Here is a 23615-nt window from a genome sequence, read left to right as displayed (position 1 = left end):
AAGGCGATTTCTAGACCCCTTACATAACGCTTTAAAACCTTGGGCGCTAGCACATAGGGGCAAATCTAGCACCTCCATGGCTTTTTTCCGACGAGGGGAGGTGCAAGTGCACCTCCTTGCGCCTCTGTAGGTGTAACACCCCGACTCCAATTTAAATGTTTATTTTAATCGATTTATATAAAATTACGAATTTACCCTTGGGATAGGGGTAAATTGGTCACTTTCTTCTTCGGAAGGATTTTGGGACCACGAGTGGAATTTCTGGGTAGATGGTACTGAGACGAATTCGTAGACACGCGGTAGGCTTGAATCGGGATTGTAACGAAAAAGTTACGGGCAAAATAGTGTCAGTGGCAAACTTGTAAATATTTCAAAAAAGTTTGGTAAAAATCAGATTTTTCTCAGTTCTCTCTCTCTCTTCGCGCGCGACACTCTCTCTCTCCTCAGTCTCTCTCTCTCCCCGACGTTCACTCTCTCTCTCCTTGGTTCGCTCAGTTCCGGCCACGGCAGGACCCGAGATCGGTCCCGTTCGACTCGTCTCGTCGCCCCGGTCAAGCTCTGCCCGTTTTTTCCGTCGGAAACCACGGATTCCGGCCGCGAGCTCGACGGTTTTATACCGAAGCTATTCGGCCGTCGCGCCGCCGCCTCCGCCGCCCAAACCCGGTGATTGAGGTATGGGTTCTCATCCATTTTTCGAGTTCTAGCTGTTGGGTGTATAGGTTTGGACCGATTCGTTGCCTAAGAGATCGATTAGAAAACTTAGGTTTTGTGCCGAATTTCAAAATGAAATTCCGGCCAGTTGCCGGCCGAATTGGAGCTTCTCGTAGTTGAATGAAGTGATCCTGACCTCGAGTAGAAGCTAGGGTAGGAAGGGTGAGCTCGGGTGTGGAGTTTTTCCGTCACCGGAATTACTCTGCACACCCACGCGCTGCCGGCGCGTGTGGCAGCGGGTGGGCGAGTCTGGTGAGAATGTAAATTAGCCCGATGAGATCCTTAGGTTGTCACGAGCGCATAGGAATTCGCGGATCTCGAACGGATTTTCGCATATTGTGCGTTATCCTGGTTCGATAAGTTCCAACCGTTAGATCTTTCCCGAATTAAAATATGTTGTTCTAGGAATTCCTAGGACCGTATGAGACGTCACGAATTCTGAATCGGAGCCCCGGATGTTCCGATTCAAAAATGCAAAGTTTGTGGGTTAGCGATAACCGTGAAAATTGTGAACGCTTCCTAAACCTGTAATCGAACCTTAGGATGCCTTCCTCAACGTGCACGTATGGGAAATTTGGGGAGTTAAGTATTTAATTTGTAATTTCCGCTTAGACGTGGTTTTTATATTAATTAACAGTTCGTATCTCGAAATAGGTATTTCGTCTGTACGCACGCAGCAAGCAGGACCTTCACGTGGTCAGGCAGCGAGGGAATACTTGTGAGTGGACTTTGTTTTAATCATATGCCTGGTTTTAATTAATGAAAGATTTTGCATAATGTTTTAATGGCTCATGGATTTTATATATTATATGCATGAATTAATTTTGATGGGTGTATAGCAATGGGCAATATATTATGAGTTTGGCCTTTTGGGTTTTGAGAGTGTATTTCATGTATAGATTGTGGGGAAGTATATTTTGATATATATTCTTTTAGAGGAGATATTTGGGTTGTTAGAGGGTGATATGGAAGAATGTGATTAGAGAGGAGTTGTGTGATTACACTACGTAAGTACCTTCCCCAGTTACTAGTCTCACTCGCGGCGTTGGATGTTCCGGCGGGTGAGACACTTTCCGTATGCGGCGTTGGATGTTCCGGCGTACGGAAAGACTGTGTATAGAGTTTGGGGTCATCACCATGGCGTTGGATGTTCCGGTGTGTGATGATCCAGTCTGCGCGCGTAGGACATAGTTTGAGAGCTACACATGGCGTTGGATGTTCCGGTGTGTGAGCTTTGGAGTTTCGTCCCCCGGTTGGACCGCTCATCCCTAGACGCAGGATAGCACCTGGAAATCCTGCGAACTAGTCAAACGATCCCCCAGTTGGATTGTTTTCCCCGGTACCTAGGTGGTGTGATGGGTATATCGTATAGCTATTTATAGGCATTTATATATATATATATATATTTATATATGTATATTTATTTGAATATGTATAGTTGAGTGTGTAAGGAATTAGTGTTTGTTTAATAGTTTGACAGGAGTGGTAAGTTTGAGAGGATGGGGTTCTTTTTGGAAAGAGATAACTGATGTTTTAGAAGAGTTTTAATGAAACATGTTTTGAGTAAATTAATTATTGGATTGTGAAACTGCATGACTTGTGCATTATTTTTACACGGTGGGGTTATTATGTTGTTTTTAACTGCAAATCTGGTTTTTGTCCACTCACATGTTTTCTGTTTTGCACCCCCCCAGCCAGTAGTTGCTCTTGGAAGTGCAAGTGGTGTACGAAGCGGAATCGGTGCATCTTTTAAATTAGGAACTGTGTAAATTCTTCTACTCATCTGTTCTTGTAATCTAAATTCAGTAGATGCTTTGTATTGCCATGATAGATTTTACTTGTGAGGCCGGAGGCCACTCTAGTATGACTCGTAGTTGTATGAAAGCATGCTGCTGGTTGGGATTATTATTTTGTGTGTATATTGCAGGTTGAGTAAAAATTTTGTTGGGAATGCTTGAATTACAGGGGAAACTCTGCCAAAATTTTGGTAGAAAGTCTCGATTATTTAATAGGTGGGCCCGGCATCGGGATGATGTCGGGATCAAGACGGGGTCCGCCTCGGTCTTCGGGAAATTTCGGGGCGGGTCCTGTCAGTAGGTCTGCCACTGCCCCAGAAGGAACGTATATAATAAGGGAATATTTTTGCTCATCATTTTAACACAAGGTCACCCTTTTCAACACTTGACACGTATCTATAAGCATAATTATAGTTACATAAATCAAAATAAAAAGTTAACCATGATTAAGTACATATGAACACGTATCGAGTATTAAGAATGGTGGTGAGCATGCGCCTTGGGTTAAAATTGTGAGTAAAAATATTTCCTATAGAAGAGGGCTTGGGGGAAATTTCAGACCTAGATTGAAAAAATGGGGGATGTACATATGAAAATTTATCGAATAAAGGGGTTTTTTTTATATGTAAGCCTATAAAATATAGAAGAACTCTACAATATCCAAATCTTAGAAGGAAAACAAAAAACCATTTAACTTTTCAAATGGGCTAAATATACCATACAACCCTTGAAAAACCTAAAAATTACAACAATTCCATCCATGGTTTTTTTCTTTCTAAAAATCATAATGCAAGGATAATGATGGTATTTCACACATCATTCAAATTATATAAAAAAATTATTACAGCTAGCCTTTTTTGGGTTTTTTTTTCTTTAATTTATAAGTTTTAGGGTTTATATATAAATTCAATGCAAGAAATGAGATTTAGTATAAATTTCTCATAAGAGGCAAAATAAGGAAGTTTTTATGGTGACTTCGATAAAGCCATCATGCATTCATTTCTTGAATTCATATAAATAAGGAGTGTATGATGACTTTTTGACGTTCCAACAATAGTTGTCTACAATAATACAGCGAAGGCAAGATTCTAGTATTATTTTTTCATACAAGCGTTATTATGGGCTGGGACGAACCCACAGTGAGGTCAATGGGGTCAAACGACTCTATGGACCCCATGGAAATAAGCATGAAGGTCCTCCTAAGCTAACTGTGCGACCTCATGAAATGCCCTCCACCTGTTTGATATTTGGCTTGAAGAAAGGGTTTTTGCGCAAGGAAGAAGAAGAAGCGCAGCACGCTTCATTATTTTTTTTTTTTTAAAAAACAAATTGGTCGTTTTGGCCCAACACTTTTTTTTTTTAAACACGTTGGGCGAACACGGCATTGTTTTGGCCCAACGCTTATTTTTTTTAAACAAGCTGGCCAAAAAGACGTCGTTTTGGCCCAACGAATTTTTTTAAAAAAAGACCTAGCCAAAACGAAGGTCTTTTAAAGATAAAAATAAAACAGTTTCCAAAACCCCCTCCAACCCGATCCCAGCCTCTCCAAAACCCCCATTCTTTTCTCCTCAACCCCAAATCCCCAATCTCCACCCACCCCCCCAAACCTTTAACCCCCATCTCCTCCATTGCCGTCGCCACCAATAGTGCCGCCGTCACCAAAAAAAAAAATTAAACTTTTACACTATGACCCTATGAGGTAAGATTTCTGAGTCCGTCACTGATTATAGGAGGGGATTTTCTCATACACACCGTCAACGTATTATAGGAATTCGAATCTAAGATCACTAATATGTAAATCAAAACTTTTTTTTCACTGAGTTAGATCTCATTGACAATACGGAGGCAAGATTTGAAAATGATAATGGGCTATCATGATGGACGAAAAAAAATCCCAGCCATCAATAATTATTGAGGCATGATCAAACTGAAAGCTTCTGGGTGGTGGGTGTCTTTCCCATATCTTATTATTGATGCATGCATAAAGAAAATTACTCAGGACTGACCTATGCCAATCTCTATCTATATACAGAATAGGTATAGAGGTACTAGGGCACCATACCTGAATATTGTAGTAAATAATTTTATTTCTTGTTTTAGGCATTGGGGGAATTAAAAAGAAGTAGATTCTGTTGGGTATTATATTGGATATGGGGTATGTCCTCCCTGACAAAGTCAGCAATTATATTAATATTAATACACAAATCAGTCACTGTTCATCCATTTCGTACACCATATTTTATATAATTAGGTACAAATAGTCAGTCAATATCTGGAGATCTCAGTCTCCAGTATTATATACGTATAGAAAATTACCAGTACAGTATCTATATTATACGTCATGCCATGGCCAATATAAGCCACACCTTCAGTCAGTCTGTAAGTAGAAAGTAAGACCCTCTTTATTCTCACAGTGCACACAAATATCTCACTGCACAAATTTAATGAACAAATATAGAAGAAAGAGAGAAAGAGAAGAAGTTAACATCACCGCCGTCACTTCCACTGTTACAGGTAGCTCTTCAACTTCACCGTGGGTATGTATGTTTGCACTCTCTCTCTCTCTCTCTCTCTCTCTCTCTCTCCAAAGGCTGTTTATGCAACATGAGGTTCCTTTTTTTAATTTATTCATCTGTTTCTTTCTTCCTTTTTCTATAAGGTGCATGCTGTTGTCAGCTTCAGTTTCATAACTTGAATCATTTATACACTTTCCGAGCCTGGAAAGTCTCCAAATCTAGATCTCTCCGTTATTGTTTTAATTGATGATCCAGTTCTTGCATGTTGTTGGGGTTGTTGTTTTTTTTTTTTTCCTGTTAATTACAATGATAAAATATTTGAACTTTATCTTCTGTTGTCTCGACCCAACAGCTCATTTACTACTTGAGAGGTAATAATCATGACCATGCAAGTCTTCTTCAATCTGCAGGTGACGTAATTTCACTCCAATTTAATGTACATTTCCTATGTCTGTTAAAGTTTCAAAGTTTGATGTGGCTTTGAAATCAGAATTGACTGTTCTAACTTTTATTGTTCTGGAAGTGCCCTTCGTTTTTTTTTTCTTCATATCTTCTCTTTGAAACAAAATTCCAAGTGCTTCGTCAATCCATTTTCTTTCAAATGAATTACAAAAATTTGCTCGAGACCGACCCTCTTTACTTGCTCTCCCTCTCTCTCTGTAGACTCTAAAAAAATTAAATAAGGACATACTTCTTAAAAATTCTTGGGGTAGGTAGAACAAAAGTTGAGTAAATTGGGGAAGGAGGCCAGGGGGAAAGCTAGGGTAGGGCAGTTGCATTAAAAGATTTAAATTATCTCTGTCTACCGGACCACTGATTTTCCCTAGCAATAGAAATCAAAGTCGATGACTAGCTAGTACGTACGTACAAATTAACTATATATATGTATGTAGATCAATATAAAAATCCAACTTTAATATAAAGAAATAAATCTTATGGGATGCGATACTGCTAGTAGAATTTATCTGTACTTTTGTGTGTGTGTGTGTATTGTTCAATGCATGAGAAGCATGTTAGAAAACAGAAGCCCTTTGGACTAAAATAATATTTCATTCACTCTATGCAGACATAAATGGAAATAAAACACATGTTAATACTCTTCTTGTTACAAATCTCAACTTCTGAGTGTCAGTGAAACTCATACGGTTTACCATTATATTTGATGACTCTTTTTGTTCACACATTAGCAGAAGCTTATATTTAGTCATATTTCCAGGCTTATCCCACTTAGTTTTATCTCCTCCCCATGGTATGACATATATCAGTCTAAGGCATCTTGATCAACATATGAAACGATTGATAGAAGTCATATGATTGATCACATTTATGGGGAGATTCTCCAATAAGTATTTAAGTCAAGAATTGATTACATACTTTTAATCTATCAACACATTTAATGACTGCAATTCAACGGCTAAAATTAGAAGTATGTAATCAATCATTAACAAAAAATACTTACCGCAGAATCTCGCCACATTTATGATAAATCCAGAAGGTACGTACATACATACCAATAAACTCATCCTATCTAGACTTCCTAATAAACTCCTCACAGCGTCACAATGTTATATGAGACAACCTTTCACTTACCTAGAACTTGGAATACTGTAACATAACGAAGCTTGGAAGAAGGAAATTGAATCGGCAACCTTTCCAAATTTAAACAACTGGTAAGACATTAGTCCTTTCCTGATCCAAAAATGAAATTTGAAGGAACTTGAATTTCTCAGCTTCTTAATTGATTAAGAAAGCCTTTGATCAATGGATGTGTGTGTGTGGACAGAAAGACAGACCTACTAGTGAGTTCTGAGTGTTTTGTATATAGCATATATACATATCCCTGCTTAAATTGTGTCCTATATATGTATATTTATGTTGTATCTGGCTAAGTTAGCCAAGCCAATGAATTTAACAGAAAAATATGTTACCATTAGAAGTGAAAAATGCTGATCATCATTTGTGGTTTTGATAAGTGAATGCATAATTGAAGTGGTATATATAACTTTGATCCATTAGTAGTACTACTCATGCATTGTTAAGGAAAACCATCTTCAATTCGATCATTCTTGTAACTCCTGGCCAACTGTAAAACACAGTGGATCAGGTGGCTCAATATAGATCTATAGATAATGAGCATACAAAGAAATACATGAACAGAAATATAGCTTACACTCCAGTGTTAAGAATCTGGACGATAAATCGACGTAATCGATGATAAATTCGCAACAAATTGCCCCCCAAATTTTGCCATAGATTTAATTTCCTACAGATTTGAGATCATGATTATTAAATCTAAAATCAGGAACAAAAAGAGTAAAAGGGTTTATATTTTTGGACAATATAAAGATATATACCGGTAGAAAGATTGATGCTGGTAATGGCACAATGAATGTTAGGGCATGGGAAGGCGCCATTGGTGTCCCAATTTTGAAATGCATTGGGAAATTGGATGTGGCTGTTGGAACTCTGATCTGTATTTTCTGCTGACACCACATTGAGATACTTTTGCTGATTATAATTGGAATAAACTGATGAATACTGCTTCAACTTGTTTCTTTTGATGACATGAACAGATGGATCGTCCTCATGATGATGAGCTAATTGATTAGCTAGGAGGGAGCCCAGTTCTTGATTCTCAGGATGATCTCCAATATTGGCCTTTGCTGAAGATGATGACATTGTTTTACAATTATTGTTAGATTGATGGTGATCAAGCTCATTGAATAACTTCAATTGGTTCAACATCTGAGGCCTGCTCCCAGTAGTGCACATTAATTTCTCTCTTGTCCTTTCCCTTGCCCTTGCTCTTGCCTTTGCCCTCGAGTCTTTCGTGCCATAAACATTAGCAGATTCAGATTCAGATTCTTTCATCTTTTTCTTCATCATCAACATCACCTCTTTTTCTCTGCTTGCTACGTTTTCCACCTCGTTTGTGTCTGAATCGGCGTCATCGTCATCACACCCTGAACTCGAAGTCAAACTCTTGGAACGCCCAGTACTAGTACTGCAGGTCAAGTGTTTGTTCCGAGTCCCAAGCTGTTTGATGGCCCTTCTTGACTTGGTGAGAAGCCATTCTAGGGTTTTACTTGCCTTGTCAAACCCTAGCAGGTCTTGGAGGTCAAAGAATTGACGGGCAACATTGATGGACAGTCTAACCCTCCGGTCCCTCAAGCCCTGAGCAGTGAAGATCTTGCTGTGCCGATCTTTCTTCATCGGCGGCGCTACTATATCTTCTCTAGAAGAATGAAGGAAATGAGGAAAAATATTATCATTGTTAATGGCACCATAGTAATTATGGTAGGGATGATGATCATCAGCGTTTATGCTAGGAGGTACAGTGTTTGATGAAACTCCCAAATGGGTCAAGCTTTGAGGAAGAGGAGGTGCCATTAAGGCATTGTTATGAAGTGGAAATTGACCAGAGATGGGGTACCCTTGAATATTGTGGTGAAGGAAAATGTCTCCACTACAAGCCTCTTGGTTCACACAAGGAAAAGAAGGTGGAGGAGGAGGAGGAGGGTGGTAATTTGAAGAAGACAAGGGAAAGTAAGGTTGAAAAGGACTTACAGAAGTACTATTAATATTGCTGCTGCAAGATGAAAACATGATTTTTGGTTTGAAAATCAATTGACAGCTCCTTCTTGTACAATATATATCTTTGTTAAGAGAGATTCTTCATACCCATTTATATCTTGCTCAAAACTTTACCTTTTCAGACAGAGCCACTGATCTCTCTCTCCCTCTCTCTCTCTCTCTCTCTCTGTGCAACTTCATATATATGCATCCCTGCGTGCTCGGAAAAAGAAGGGGATGAAATATTATGAGTGAGTGAGACCGAGAGATGATGATGAATTGATAAAAGCCCAAAAGCAATAATACAAGTGTGTTGGAGACAGGTGATGGATGAGTTTTTGGTTCTTTTCTCTTTGTTTTTTTCCAGTCAACTATTTCTTGGGTAGAATGGTTATCCCCAGGGCAAAGTCTTGAAGTGTGCAGAGAGATATTAAGAGTGGGGGGCTAATGGATAACTGGACATGGAAAGCGCACGATGTGTGGGTTTGTACCACTGAGTTTGGGACATACACCATAACAAAACCAGGGACTGATGGGCAATTTGACAACCCCTTCAACTTTTAGACCCGTTATAACTTATAATTAATTAATCTTCAGAAAAAAACAAAGAGAATACAAAATAATTAACTAGGGTTATCTAGGGCTAACTAGGGCTAGGCTAGGCATCATCACCTGCTCCTATGGAATTTGAAAAGTGATCAGGTAATTAACAGTAGCTGGGTAAGCTACGCTACTTTTTTCTTTTCTTTTTTGGGCAAGCTGCTGGTGGTTACACTTACATGCACCTCCTGGCTCCTCCACCATGTACGTGCGTCTAATTCGAATTGTAGGGGGCCCTATTTCGTTATGATCAATTATCAACAAAAAAGTTTAGGCGTATGCAAGGGATCATATCCTTTTTGGCTTCGAAAGGAAAAAAATGAGTCTTTAGGTTTTCCAAAGGCCGTGAGTTGAATTGTTTGTGGTGGCTGTAAGCTGTGCATGTGCAAATTGAAAATGTATGGATATATGATAGCTTTTCTGCACATGCTTTTGTCTTTGACCAGCTTTAGTGAAATTAGATATTTGTATTGCTTTCACATAAGAAAGTCTAGAAGAGTGATTATAGGGAGGAGGCGAGGATCAATGGAAAACAATAGTTCGTGTCGTGTCGAGTGTTTTTTTGTATTGTATTAGTACAACATATATAGCAAATTGTTATGAATTTAAGCAAGTATTAGCGTGAATTCATACTAATTTTAAATCTGTAACGCTAATTTTTAATGTAATGATACTTTTCTTTTCAAAGTTGCAAAAATCCCACTTCAAATCATCCCTCCTTACTTGAAGTGAGATAATTTTTTTTTTTTTGAGGCCTACTTTGTTATTGGTACAACATTTTGCTCTCTCTCTCTCTCTCTCTCTCTCTCTCTCTCTCTCTCTACTGTACACCCTGCACCCAGGCGCCACAGCCGTTCACAGCCATTCACAGCTAGCTGTAGGAAGACGATAGGGGCATGACGACTAGGCATGGTGGCCAAAAGACATGAAAACCTTGATTTGAGCCCTCAAGGGGTTTGGTTTTTTAATGTTGTTTCAAGGACAATGTGATTAGATATATTCGTACCAAGAAGATAAGGATATGTGCTCACGATGGGTGCGAATGGTTGAGAGGTAGCTAGTGTGCCATGTACAAAATCCATTAATAAAAGGCTAGCTTGCTTTCAATTTAATGCATTGGCTTTGGCCTGCAAGAGTACCTAGTTCCTGTCAAATAATAATGTGGTGGTCATTTCCTTTTCAATTCCACTACAAATGTTCATATAGACAATGGTCCATGCTCCTCTTTCTTGCATGTCCCTTTCTGATATAATTAGGAATTAGACACTAAGGTATTTGTAATTATTATTAACCTCTAACAAAGGCCAATTTATTAGTTGGTATATATCTGCCATGACCACCCACACGGATGTTTGCTGCTTAATTGCACTCCACATGCTCAACTTCCCTTTCAAGACAGGGAGAACTGTCCAAACCCCACTTAGGCAACTTATTCCCTTTCCATCCAAACTCATTGAGCACCAATTATATATACATGGGTTTCCGTATTGTGTACGACTTTTATTCATAAGTTTTTTTGTTTGTTAGTCTGATACATATTGTATATCAAAATTCTATATGTTTATCGAAAAATCCTAGCCGACTAAGAGAGAAAGCACTTCGGTCCGGGGGTTTCTCTGACTTCTAGTTAATTTATGACGATATGGTCTTCCTTTGGTAGATCTATGCTCTATTGAGATGTTGTTGCTTAGTCATGATTGTTGATTGGCACGTTGGAGCAATTAGGTGGCGCTCTCTATGTCATGTCCTGGATGAAGATTATCGAAGTTATTTTAGAATCTTGGTCTTTTTTGGTCAATAAAATCCAAAAACTTGGTTGAGTTTGCTGGTTGTTCTTATTCTCTTTATGAGAGTCATGTTGGTTAGCAATCAGTTTTGTCCTTGATATCATTGGACTAAATTTGGGGAAACTATATCGGTAGAAGGGGGTTATAGAAAAGTTATTTTTGAGAGTGATTCTCTTCATACTGTTTCAGCTTTTCGGCTATACAAGTCACTAGGAAGTTTTTACCCATGTCTGTCATATTGCTATTGGGATGGCTCCTTTTACAATATGTGTCTTTTGTACTCTTTTTCCTTATTGATCTAATAAAATGCTATCACCTTTTTATAAAAAAAAAAAATTTATATGTTTACCTAGAATGAGAACTATTCTTGTTTAATATGAATGTCTAATGATAATTGTACTCTAAGAATCAATATTATAATCTACACGCAATTAGAAGAGAAGCCTCTACATATATAGTATCCATAATGAATTAATCAACATTACATATTAATAGAGTGTTAGTTAGATTGGCTCATGCTTTTGGTGTGCTCTCAAGTAGTTCTGGATTCAAGTTCCACTAGTACCAATGGCGGATTCAGGAATTTTTATAGAGGTAGGCTAAATAATTTTTTTTAAAGAGGAGATATATTATAAGCCTTTTTTCTCTTGAAACAAAAATATAAATAAACTTTTATAAATCAAACAAAGTCACATTACAAGCAATTATAACACAAAGAAGTACAAAATATAAATAAATATAAAATCAAACACATTGTCCAACCTCAAAAAAATTTAAGAGCTTGCCCTTCGAATCTCATCACGTTGATTGATTGAGTGTTCACAAATTGGAATGCGTTTCCCAGGATCCTGTTCTAAAGAAGCAATATCAAACTCTTTAGATTCAACTACTTGAGATCTGAGTTCAAAAAGATCCTCAAGAATTGAAATATCAACATTAGATGCAAAATGTGTATCCTTGTTATCGGTACCACTATTTTTTAGAATGAATAAATAGTTTTTCCTCTCTTTTGCCGGTCTATTATCATCATGTGACATGATATCCTAACAAGAAATACTCGACACAAAAAATCGTATATGCCAATTAATAATTCAAGTTGCAAAAATAAAACATATATCAATAATCTCCAAATAACTTCACCCAAATCCTAAATCATAAAAACTTAACAACAACAATTAAAATTGAAAATTGAAAAAAAAAATATATATATATATATAATAAAAATAAAAATAAAGAGAAAAATTTACCAAGATTGAAGAACCCACCGAAGATAGGTTGGTACAATTTTTTAGAGGAGGAAAGCTATTTCCTTTAGGGCTCTCAAGGTTCAAATATGGCATTTTGGGTGGCTAGAAGAAATCTTTTGATGTTGCTCTCTGTGGGTATAGCCCAATATCAGTACCATTAGAATATCTCAAGTTTGTTGAGCCTAAGCATGAGTTCTACTTCTAATCAAATTTATATAGGTTTGTATTAATGTTTATTATTTCCTATATGCTTCAAGAGTGGGCTTATTTTAAATAGAGAACTGAGCTATTATTTACTTTACTTAAATTGGACTATTATTAGTTTATTATATTTATTTGGTGCAGTGGGAGTATGAATAAACTTATAAAATTTAAATTATATATTTAATATTTAAAAATCTTCCCCTAGGTTGGAGCCCACCCTAGCCTAGGCATAAATCCGCCCATGCATAGTACCCGTGTGTGTGAGTTTTCCCCCTCTTCTTCCTAATAGTAGTAGCAAATTAAACTCTTCAAATTAAAATTTGTTGACATATATGATAATTTGAAAATATTTATCCCAATAAGATACCTTTGACAAAGCAGGAGTTTTGAGTGCATGTAGAGGGATTGCCTCTAGTGTTCATGACTAGGGTAATGGGTAGAGAAATAACAATTTAGATGTTTGAGATTTTATAGAATATTTTTGAATTTTTTTTAGCAATTAAAAGATTAATTATAACTCAAAAAGCAAAAGGAAAAAAAAAGGAAAAGAAAGAAATAGGAAACCTGTTCGCCAACAAAACAAAGGGGTTATAACTCACAGGGCACCTTTCACCTACGGTTATGATCTTTGTAACACATTATGTGAGTTATCAGTCTTGTGACATCTGTCATCAGATACACTTTGAAATTAATATATATATATATATATATATATATATATATTGCGTACAAGCTTCTACTTCATATCTATATATCTATATGTAATATGTACCGTGGCTAGAATATTGTATTACCTAGATGAAAATCAAATCAATAAATCTACCATAGCTATAGCTAGTTAGCCAGTTAGTCAATACTTTAAAATAAATAATAGTAAGTGGTGAAAGTAGATGGGTTTTTTTAGGTTATATTTAACCAGTTGTTAAATGATTTCATAATAATTTATTTTGACCAAAAAAACAAAAGAGGGAGGATTTTATTCTTCTGCTTTTCCCAAAAATATTTTCTTTTTTCTATTTTCTTTTTTAATAGAAGGTTTTTTTTAATTTTTTTTAATTTATATATATGCATGCGATAATATACTTTAACTAATCTAAATTATAAGGAGAGTGATTCGTACTTGGGTGCAGAGTGAGTAGCACATCCGCTCTAACCAACCTCAAAATTGGATATATTGGAACTTTTTAATAAATTTTCTTTTTTAGAAAAATAAAAAGAAGCTGCCTAAAATAGTTTTTATAGATACTAAATTGTTTCATAACCTTTAAAGGGAAAAGAACAGCAAGCAGTAACCTAAACTCTCTCTCTCTCTCTCTCTCTCAAACACACACAGAACGAGGTTTATGTATGACGAAGAGTGAGTACGTAAATATTTAAGATAAAGAGGAATACGAACTGAAGCTAATCAGTATCATCACTGATAGATCTGCCTGCATATAAGCTCATAGGAAACTTTTGTGAAGAAATCTCTGATCTCAGGTAAGTTGTTGTTCATTTGCAGATTAATTTGTTTTTCTTTTCCTGCAATCGAAATAATATTTTGGTTATGTTAGTTTGAATGGAAAGCAATTTTCCAGGAAAAGAGTTTCTGGGTTCTTCTATAACATTGAATCTTGTCAGGCCCCCCTTTTTTCTTAAAATTGTCAAGATTGTGTGTATACACAAGCTGTGGGATCTTTGATTCTTTTGGCACATGAATAACCTTTATGCTGTCTAGATTATTTTCAGTATACATGTAGAGAGATGTATGTAACTAGTGTGAACTTAATTATGAAAGATGTATGTAGATGGAGATGGTCTTATGAATTGTAGGTATATATCCCTTATAAATTCTTATGAATAAATTGATTGAGAAACCCCAAAGAAGATCGAAGATTGTTGAGTTGGACCTTTGCTGCATAGTTTGTGGCTCCTTTGGTGTGTTGAGTGTGAAACAATGATACAGTGCTTAATTAGCTTTCTCATATACAACATCATGTGAATAAATACCTCAAGCTTTACTCAGGTTAATTGTTATAACGGTAGACCAATTCTGACAAATTCTAGTCTTTAACTAGCCGTTTAAGGCAAGAGATGAAAAACATTTTGTGAAAAAATCGGCAAAGTCGGTTTTTAGGGGTAAGTTCTACTCATGAGTTTTTAACACAAGATTAATCTTCTAAGCCATGAAACTTGGATAGCTCAAGATAAGGCTTTCATGAAATGTTGCTGATTCAGTTGCATTCCCTTGGTAATAATAGAGTGCTGCCTCTTAGTTAATAAGTTGGTTCCTCTTGTTGTATGTGCTGACAGAATAAATCTCACATGTGAGAATGTATAGTTTTGCATCACAATATATATTAGATCTTGTGTGCCTCTCCTCCCACTTTGGTTTTAACAGCTCTGATCTCTTGGACCACAGGGATCCAAGAGACTGTAGTCACCCACCGTTGGATGTAACATCCAACGGTTCAAAAAAGTTTCTTAAAAGGAGTGCAAAAGTGAGTGAACCGTTGAATTTACATCCAACGGTGAGTAACCACAAATTTCTTGGACCCTTGTAGTTCAAGAGATCGGGACTATTGGTTTTAATACCCGTCTATAGTATATGTAGAGTTGTTGACATATTAAATATACATATTTTCTTTTATATGGACGTCCGTAAGTTATTATCATGTGGACGTCATATATTTTTTACTATCCCTTCATGTTTACAATGACATCCGTATATTGTTATCGTGCGGACATCCGTATGAGAGAATGACTGATTATACGTACCCGTTTTAGATTTACTTTGTGATTGTATATAAGGGTAAATTTTGACTTATGTTTATATATAGTTACTAATCATGCTTCCCATAAAATTGTTGTTTTTGGGTGTTTAGTTTGTTTTTCTTTATATGAATTATGTATATCTTCTTTCATAACACATGTAAGCTTTTTTTTTTGTAGCTTTTGAGGCTTTGATTGTGATGCTGAAGTTAGTCGTTATTATTTGATAAGGAGATGTGATGGAATACCTAAAAATGAAAATTTGAGATATTCTCTTTCAGAGCTATTGAAGTAAGTAATCATATTTGGTAGGTGGACTATACAGGATAGAGCCTCATATTTGCTGTCAGTAGTTATCATGTACAAGAAAGAAATCCAATATCTTTGTAGGCCGATTTGGATGTGATTGGTGCTAAAAATACCAGACATGGCATTAGTTGCTTTAGGGAAAGTACTTGGCAGCCTATGACTTTTTAGGAGGAACAAAATGTTGTCTCTGATGGATTATTGGTTGTCTTAGAGTATTTTTACTCATTTGTTAGTGTAAAAGATAAAGAAAGACAATGATTGTTATTATTTACATGAATAGTATTTACCCTATTAATTTTTTTGTTGATTTTCTACCCATTGCCATGGCAACTCAATGACAACCACTATTCACATGAGATATGAAGAAATAAATTTGTATAAAGTTTTGGTGTGAGAAGTAAAGAATATGGCTACGTATTTATATAAAAAAAATCTGAAAAATCTATATTTTTTTATATTTTTTGTTTATTATTTAAATTGGTTGTTGAAGTTAGCATTAAGTCATCTTGCTCAGGCAGTAGTCCAAGCAAGTCTTGTCTTGGGCCTTGTCCGGGCTAGTAGAGCCCAGTGCTTGCCCTGACAAGCCTTGACAGCTGGAAACTGGATTAGGGGCCTAGAGGGCCTCTTGCCCGGGCGCCCCTTCCGTTGGAGTTGCTCTTATTGGAGGTATTTTCTCACATGATCCAGCATTTAATCAAAATTATTTGCCCCTCCCCTATAATCTAACAATTTCTTCTAATTCTGGAAACATACTATAGGTTTTGATTTATAGGAAAATTCTCCAATAAGTATTTTATGTTAAGGATTAGTTATATATTTCTAATCTCGGTTATTGAATTAAATCTACCAACACATCTAATAAATGCAATTCAATAACCGAAATTAAAAATATGTAACCAATCTTTAACTTAAGTACTTATTTGAGAATCTCCCTAATTTATATCCCTTTCAACACTTTACATTCATATCTGTACCATAAGGGGATCAAAAGATTGGTACAAATGTGTTGAATGTGCTTGTGTCGAATTTACATTTGGTTGGTTTCTTTGAAAATTAGGAGAAAATAAATGTTATTTGGGGCATATGGTACTAATTATATGTGATTAATATGAGAAGTGAGATGCTTTGGTTATGAAATGAGAACAAGAATTATATATTGATTTCATTTTTAATAATAGCTTCATTAATTTCTAATGGTAAAAATTTGACTAAGTCTCCAGTTTTTCCTTACAAGCTTATATATATAGAGAAATTTACATCTATACCTTGTCAACTGGGGACAGAAAAACCCTAATTGCTGCATTTTTGAAAATGAAACAGATATATGAAGAGAGGATGCAGTTGGAAGTGCTAAGCCAAGCTTAACTTTGATGACAGAGAAAAATGCATGTCTGAAAAGCTTTTGATGTACATTGGACATAGCTCAAATATGAGGTTCAGCATGTCTTAGTTAGATCACAGTTCATGATTTCCTTTTCTTGTAAGCCGATCTGATAAACACAATCGGTACATGTTATATATGCGATACATTATCGCATCACATTATGTCACACATTTTGCATATCTGAATGGCTTAAATGCAGATGAAAAATTCTTAATTTCATAACTTGTGTCAGCCAAATTGATCTCATCAGCTTGAATGGTTCTTATCATGTGTTTTTGTGCAGGCATTGGCTTAATTTCCTCAATTTTCCACAAACTGATATGTGATCCTTCCTTATTAATTAGGGAATATGTGCAGGTATAGACTACTGGGAGGACACAGGTTTGCCGGAGAGAGAGAGTTGGGTATATTTTGTATATTACTGGTCTAGTTTGTAAAGCCTCAATGGCTGGACCTTTTTGCTGGTTCATTTCCAAACAGAAAGAGGATTGATGAGGCAGGCTGGCTGGCAGGCATGCTCTGCGGGCCTGCACCCCAAAAAGGCTCTAAACACATTGGGCCCCGGAAACAATCACAATATATATTATATATATATATATGGAGCAAGTCCCAATTGTGTCACTGTCATGGATGGCTTTACCGCATGCACTTGGGTTGTTTTTACACGAGAGGAAATACAGAGTAGTCTTAACTTGTATCATAGACGTCCGCTATCTATAAATTAGACCAAAAATTAGGTAGGGACAGATTTAGAATTTCAAAATGAAGTGGGAAAATGTATCTTACCAGTAGGTTGTTATTTATAATCATGTTTTCTATTTTTTAGTTAAAATTTAGCTAAGAACGTATAAAAATTATTTTGGGAGTTTTTTATAAAATTTTAGCTCCAATCATCCTCTCTAGTATAGGGAGTCATAAATGCTATAACTCTTTTTTAATTGGTCCATTTTATAAAAAATATATATATATATATCGTTAGGATTAATTGAAGGTTTAAACTACTCATAAAATAAAACAGCGTTAAATTATAAGGAGTAACTATGAGTTTTTTTTATTTATCTCTCCTTAGATTTAGGAGCTCATAGAAATCTCTCTATTTTAAGAGGTGGATATAGAGCATGGTTGGAGTTGTATTTTTTCAATTCATTCTTAAAATTTGTCTAATGAGGTAGTTTAGGAAGGCCATTGTGGATGCTCTTAGATATTAAGTTGGACTAAACTTAAAAACCTATCTTACTCACCTGGACTATAGCTTAGGTTAGACACTTCATCGGTCACTAAAAATATAAGAGTCGAACTTTTATCATAATTAAAAATAAGCAATGATATCTCAAAAAAAACTACAAAATCTATGTAATGTAAGAACTATGCTATAAAGGAGGATGGCATTGGCATTGCACACCCTATTTTGTGCATAATTTGGGTTAAGATGAGTAAATGATTTGTTTGTAGACATGTTAATCAAGCGAGATTTACCATCTTATCTAAACAAAGCTAAAAACAAATAAAAAGTTAAAAACAAATAAAAAGTTAAAAATAAATAAAAAGTTGAAAACTATAGTATGAACGTAAGAACAAGTCATCTGGCTTGAATTGAAAAAGAATCAGACAGTAGTTGTGGAGGAGGCAGAGGTGGGGCTTGAGTATTAAGGGGTGCACGTGGGCATGATAAAGCTGCCATGTTGACCAATCACACACTTTGTCGCTTTCTCAATTATGAGGTGGCGGATTGTGATTGGCTCTAGAAGAATTTTAAAAAGATGAGTGGTTTACCTTTTGCTTGGCCTACTCGTATATTATTTTTTTCACTGTCCTCTGTTTGGGTTGGGACCAAACAGCAAACAGTAGGGAAATACTGTTGGATTCTGACTCATCTGGGATTATTACATATTGCACGTGCATTCGACTTATATCATCAACATATTCATAAATTGCATGAGGTTCATAACTGGTTTTATTAGACTTCTTTATGCAATTACATCCTTTAATTTCATAAGATGTTTCAATTGAGTTCAGATATCCAAGTCTGTCAATTTGTCCGTCAAAATAAGAGTTAAAAACGTCCTTTTAAACTACAGAATGATTTTCTAAGAATGATTAAGAACAAAATTGAATAAAAGAAAAATCTTGGACAAAATTTCACCGAACCTAACTGTGCTTAGCAAACCATGTGGCTCAAATTGAGGTGGGTTATTCTTTTATGAATTCTTAGAGCAAAGATCACACAAATTTTGTACTTTCGGGTAAAAATATAGAAACACCAAAGTGTAAGAAGAGAACTCATTTCTTATAATTACCGTTCGAGCCTTCTTGGCTTTCTTTTGAGCGAAAACCACCAAGCCCGTTCTTCTATATGACAATTTACAGGCTTTGTTTGTGTTTGCAGCGAAGCCTTGAAGCAACTAGGAAGAACTTCATGAAAGAGTCGATGTTGTGGATGCCATTGCCACACTTTCTTTCACTCTTACACAAGCTCACACTATCTCTCTCCCTCTCACACATACACTCTCTTGGGCTTTATGAGATTTATGAACAGGTTTGCAGACATGGAGTTGGTCATCGTGAAAACTTCAATATACCCCTCACAACAAGAGCACGTGCCATTCACACGGTCAAACTCGACGGATTCTGTTACAGCAGGACCCAAATGGAACTACTTGTTGAGTTAAGGGACAACAAAAAGTTCGCAAACCCAATTGCAACTGGGAGCAAAGTTCAGGGACGTCTACAGTTAAAAACTTTAGTTTTTATATATACTCGTGAGCAAATCAACTGTGTTTTAGATATGAGTTATAGAGACCTCATATCCCATCTGAGTTCATATTTTTAGGAATGTTTGGGATAGTTTCAACATCATTTGGATGATTAATTCTTAACCGTTATTGCATTGTAAGTTCCACTTACATGAACGATTATTTCAAACATACCCCGAATGTGAGCGGCATCACCCAAACCCATTCCCAATGAGCTCCGCTCCATTCCGCATCTCTAAGCAGCACATGAAGTCTTGACTTAGGTCTATTTTAGTCTGCAGCTTTCATTAGGGAGTTAGGTGGCTGTGTGTACAAGACCCATACCTAATTTCCTCTTGCTGTTACAGCTAGCGCTTCATTAGGTATCTGTCACGTACGCCTTCCTTCTTAAGCGCGTTTGCAGGAGTGACCCTGCTTACAAATTTGTAGGTATATGTGCTTCAAATCTACAGATAAGGTAGCTAATTATAACAAAATGACAAGCCTATTCACGTTGTCCTACACAACTCATGCTATTCTATTTATATAAACAACATTATCCTTCTATTTGCGCTCATGCTAGTGTGTCTTCATCAAAGCATGGAAATTCCATGGATTATATATATATCTGATAGACTATATTAGTTTATACATTGGTTTTATTTTATCTTTATAGGTGCAATATTGGAGTGGACAATGGACTTCAACTGCACGAGTAACTGTGCTCTTAACTACTTGAACTATTATTAACACATCAATTCTTAGTTTATACATTGGTACTTATGTATCAATGTAACTCATGAATAAGATGTTAAACTTGGGTTTTTTTTGTATGTGTGAAAATAGCATGATGAGTTGAATGGTGGTAAAAGTAATAGTAGTATTTTTGTTTTGGGATGAAGAAGATGAATCCAAAGTAGAATTAAAATTGTCCAATCATATGGTACGACCCGCATGTGATCACCCATACCTTTTTTCAAGATGCATTTGAAAGCTGAGTTGACAACACCATAAAATTCAACAACAAAAATAAGAAAAAAGTTACACAGAATTTTGACACGATATACAAAACACTCATCACCATAGACATTACTTGGCTAGCAATAATATATGAAATCCGGTTTTATTTTTCTTCGGGAATATAGAGCTAGCTCCCCCTTTGGATCTGCCTCCGCTTCTGCTTCTGCTTCTCCCTGCTTTATTTATATGACTAAAGAAATGTAGCTAGTATTTTAGCCAACCTTCCCTCCCTCCCTCTTTCAAAAAAAAAGAAAAAAAAAAAAGCTGTAAACAAGGGGCTGAAGAATCTCTCCTTTACTAGCTATAGCTACTAGTGATCCTTTTATATCTATGTAGATTACTTTGGCACCATTAGAATGAGATCGATCCCTGCATGTGCAAAATTATAATTGACAAAGTCATTATGTACTTACTTTCTTTCACTGTGCTTCACCTTTATTTACACAATAAATTAATTAAACTAGTGAACCCGCTTGAATTATGGAACCAAAGCTAGCTAGCTAGCTGAACTGAAAATTCTGAATAACTGGTACAAATATGCACAGAGAGAGAGAGAGAGAGAGAGAGAGAGAGGTGAAACACAAGCTTCTCTAAAATTGGTTCCAAATATCTAATTAATTCAAAGATTTTCTGTCGTACAAATTCTGCAGGAAAAGAAAAAAACAATTGTGCATCATCACTGACATTTCTCATTGCTAGCTATTTACACCTCATCATTGTAGAAGGATGAGAGAGAGAGAGAGAGAGAGAGAGAGAGAGAGAGAGAGAGAGAGAGAGAGAGAGAGAGAGAGAGATGATTGATGATTTGCTGAAACTTCACTGCAGCAATGGTTGAAGATGCTTGCTTGCTTTGCTTTGCTTCAAGTTGGAAAAAAATTAGTGGCTGATGTTGAAAACTTAAACCAATTGCAAATTAGTCATGCCAGCAGAGAAGCATAACCACACATCTCCTAATGATGTAGAGCCTCCCTTTCTGCTGTCTAAGATACCCTCCAAGCCTTCTGCATGAAACCCTATTGCTCCTCTTGTTGGACTGATCAGCTGCCATGGCTGCACTGTTAAGCTTCATATCTCTCTCTTGCGTTTCTTCTCCTCCTAGAGTTTGCCTTAACACACAGAGGCTTGTAGCACCTTGGTTTTGGTATGTTTGAGAGTAGAGGCAAGAAGGGGTTGATATAAATAGAGGGGTCTGTGGTCCAAGGGTTCCAAAAGAAATATGCTCAAAAGCTAGCCCAGGCCCCCACCCAACCCAACCCCAAATTCCAAATTCCATGCACTTAAAATTTTTCAATTTCCAATTTCCAAATTACCCCCCAACCCACCTCTTCTATCTCCCTGACACGTCATCCTCTTCATCAACATTTATGTTGGCATCAACCACCGAGAAAATTGGTCGGCCATTCATCAAAAAGAAAATAAACAAAAACAAAAAATATCCTCAGAAATTTTTGAGTTTCTTAGATATTTGAGCAATTTGGCATGCCAGTGTTCCCCAGACCCTGAATTATTAAATATTTCGTGACAAAATTTTGTTGTTCCTTTGTCATGTCTTGTGACTGCATGCTGCTCAAGGAAAACAAGCATAATTGTTGGTATTGACCAAATAAATAAATAAAACAGAAGCATAGATAATTGTTCATATAATTTCATTATGAACTCTGCTCCATATATTGACTCTTCAAAAGAAAAAAAAGAAAGAAAGGAAAAAAAAACCCTGCTCTCATATCATACGTGAAAATGTTACATTATAGTTTATAAATTTTTGTTACATATTATATTTTTAGAGCAATTATTCCTCAGGAAATGTTATGGGTTCAAATCCTAACATCTATGTAGTGTGTATGAATTTAATATGTTATCGCTCATCTCAATCAAAAATATATTTTTTTAAAAAGAAAAAAAAATTCGTTAAAGGTCAAATTTCCAAATATCCCTTTTCAGAATCATATTGAACTCAAATGCTCTGAGAATTTGAATTATCAATGCAGTTTAATATTTCATTAAAAAAAAAATTCATAAAAATTAATATAACAATATGACTGTAATTTTTGTATATGTAAGTCTGTGAGATCAGGGGAGGTGTCTAGTTCCAATTACATGGGATGTCCTGTAGGAGAGTACTGGTGGAGCTCATGAAATGGACAGAGAGACAGCACATTGTGTACAAATTACTATAATATTGAACCTCAAAACTCAAAATTTGCAATATAATCTGCAGTGCCTTCTTCAAACCCAACCAAAGTTCAAATAAACTACTTGATTATGTGATTATTTAGCCTAAGACGAGACATAATCCCACATGTTTAGTCTCGTGCTCCTCCCATATATTTCACTTTGGTGCATTGGGAAAAGGTCAACTCAACCAGACCATGAACCCCGTCTTCCTCCCTTTCTTTAGTCTTGGGTAGTTTATGCATAATCATTTGCAGTAATTTGACTTTGATCTCAAGCAAATAGGCCTCACTTGGTAATGGTGACCATTTTACCAAGAAAACCGAACCCGACAACCCAACGTATTATCATTTTCATATCGTACTTACTAAAATATAGAATGAAAAATTATCAAATTCAACTTGTCGATTCAGTTTAGTATTTGATATTAAACTGAACTAATTCAACTCATATCCACTCCTAATTAGGATTTGATTACAAGATCTTTTCAATCTTTCATATTTTGGGGTTCTGGAACTAATTCAACTCCAAGTACTAAAATAATTTTTTGGGTGAACCAAAAGGTGGGTGTTTTTATTTTAGTTTTTGTGGTTCTAATAGGATTAGGATGAGTATATTTTGGTTTGCGAGTAAGTTTGGTAATGCTTATTCTAACTGTCATCCACCCAAATGAATGGGTACATAAATATAAATAAATCCCATCAAATCAAACAAATTATGTTCATAATTGGAATTGGTTGATTACAGAAGAGTCCAGACATGTCTTCTCTATCATTTTGATTAAAGACTAAATAAAATCTAAGCTGAGCTGAG

General features: G+C 36.0%; 2 protein-coding genes across 2 annotated transcripts; both read right to left on the bottom strand.

The window, feature by feature from the left end:
- Positions 7170-8756, bottom strand: LOC18783123 (transcription factor DICHOTOMA). The gene is made up of 3 exons (XM_007216619.2): positions 8732-8756; positions 7378-8612; positions 7170-7286 (listed from the first exon to the last, which is right to left on the bottom strand). The coding sequence occupies exons 2-3, from the start codon at positions 8411-8413 to the stop codon at positions 7279-7281; spliced, it is 1044 nt and encodes a 347-aa protein (XP_007216681.2). The 5' UTR covers positions 8414-8612; positions 8732-8756; the 3' UTR covers positions 7170-7278.
- Positions 21212-21793, bottom strand: LOC109947933. The gene has a single exon (XM_020559671.1). It carries the CDS (start codon positions 21697-21699, stop codon positions 21544-21546), a length of 156 nt encoding a protein of 51 aa, XP_020415260.1. The 5' UTR covers positions 21700-21793; the 3' UTR covers positions 21212-21543.

The sequence above is a fragment of the Prunus persica genome, chromosome G3 (genome assembly GCF_000346465.2).
Source record: "Prunus persica cultivar Lovell chromosome G3, Prunus_persica_NCBIv2, whole genome shotgun sequence".
Taxonomy (NCBI): domain Eukaryota; kingdom Viridiplantae; phylum Streptophyta; class Magnoliopsida; order Rosales; family Rosaceae; genus Prunus; species Prunus persica.
Note: the sequence above shows the minus strand (reverse complement) of the source record. Positions and strands in the feature narration are given on the sequence as shown.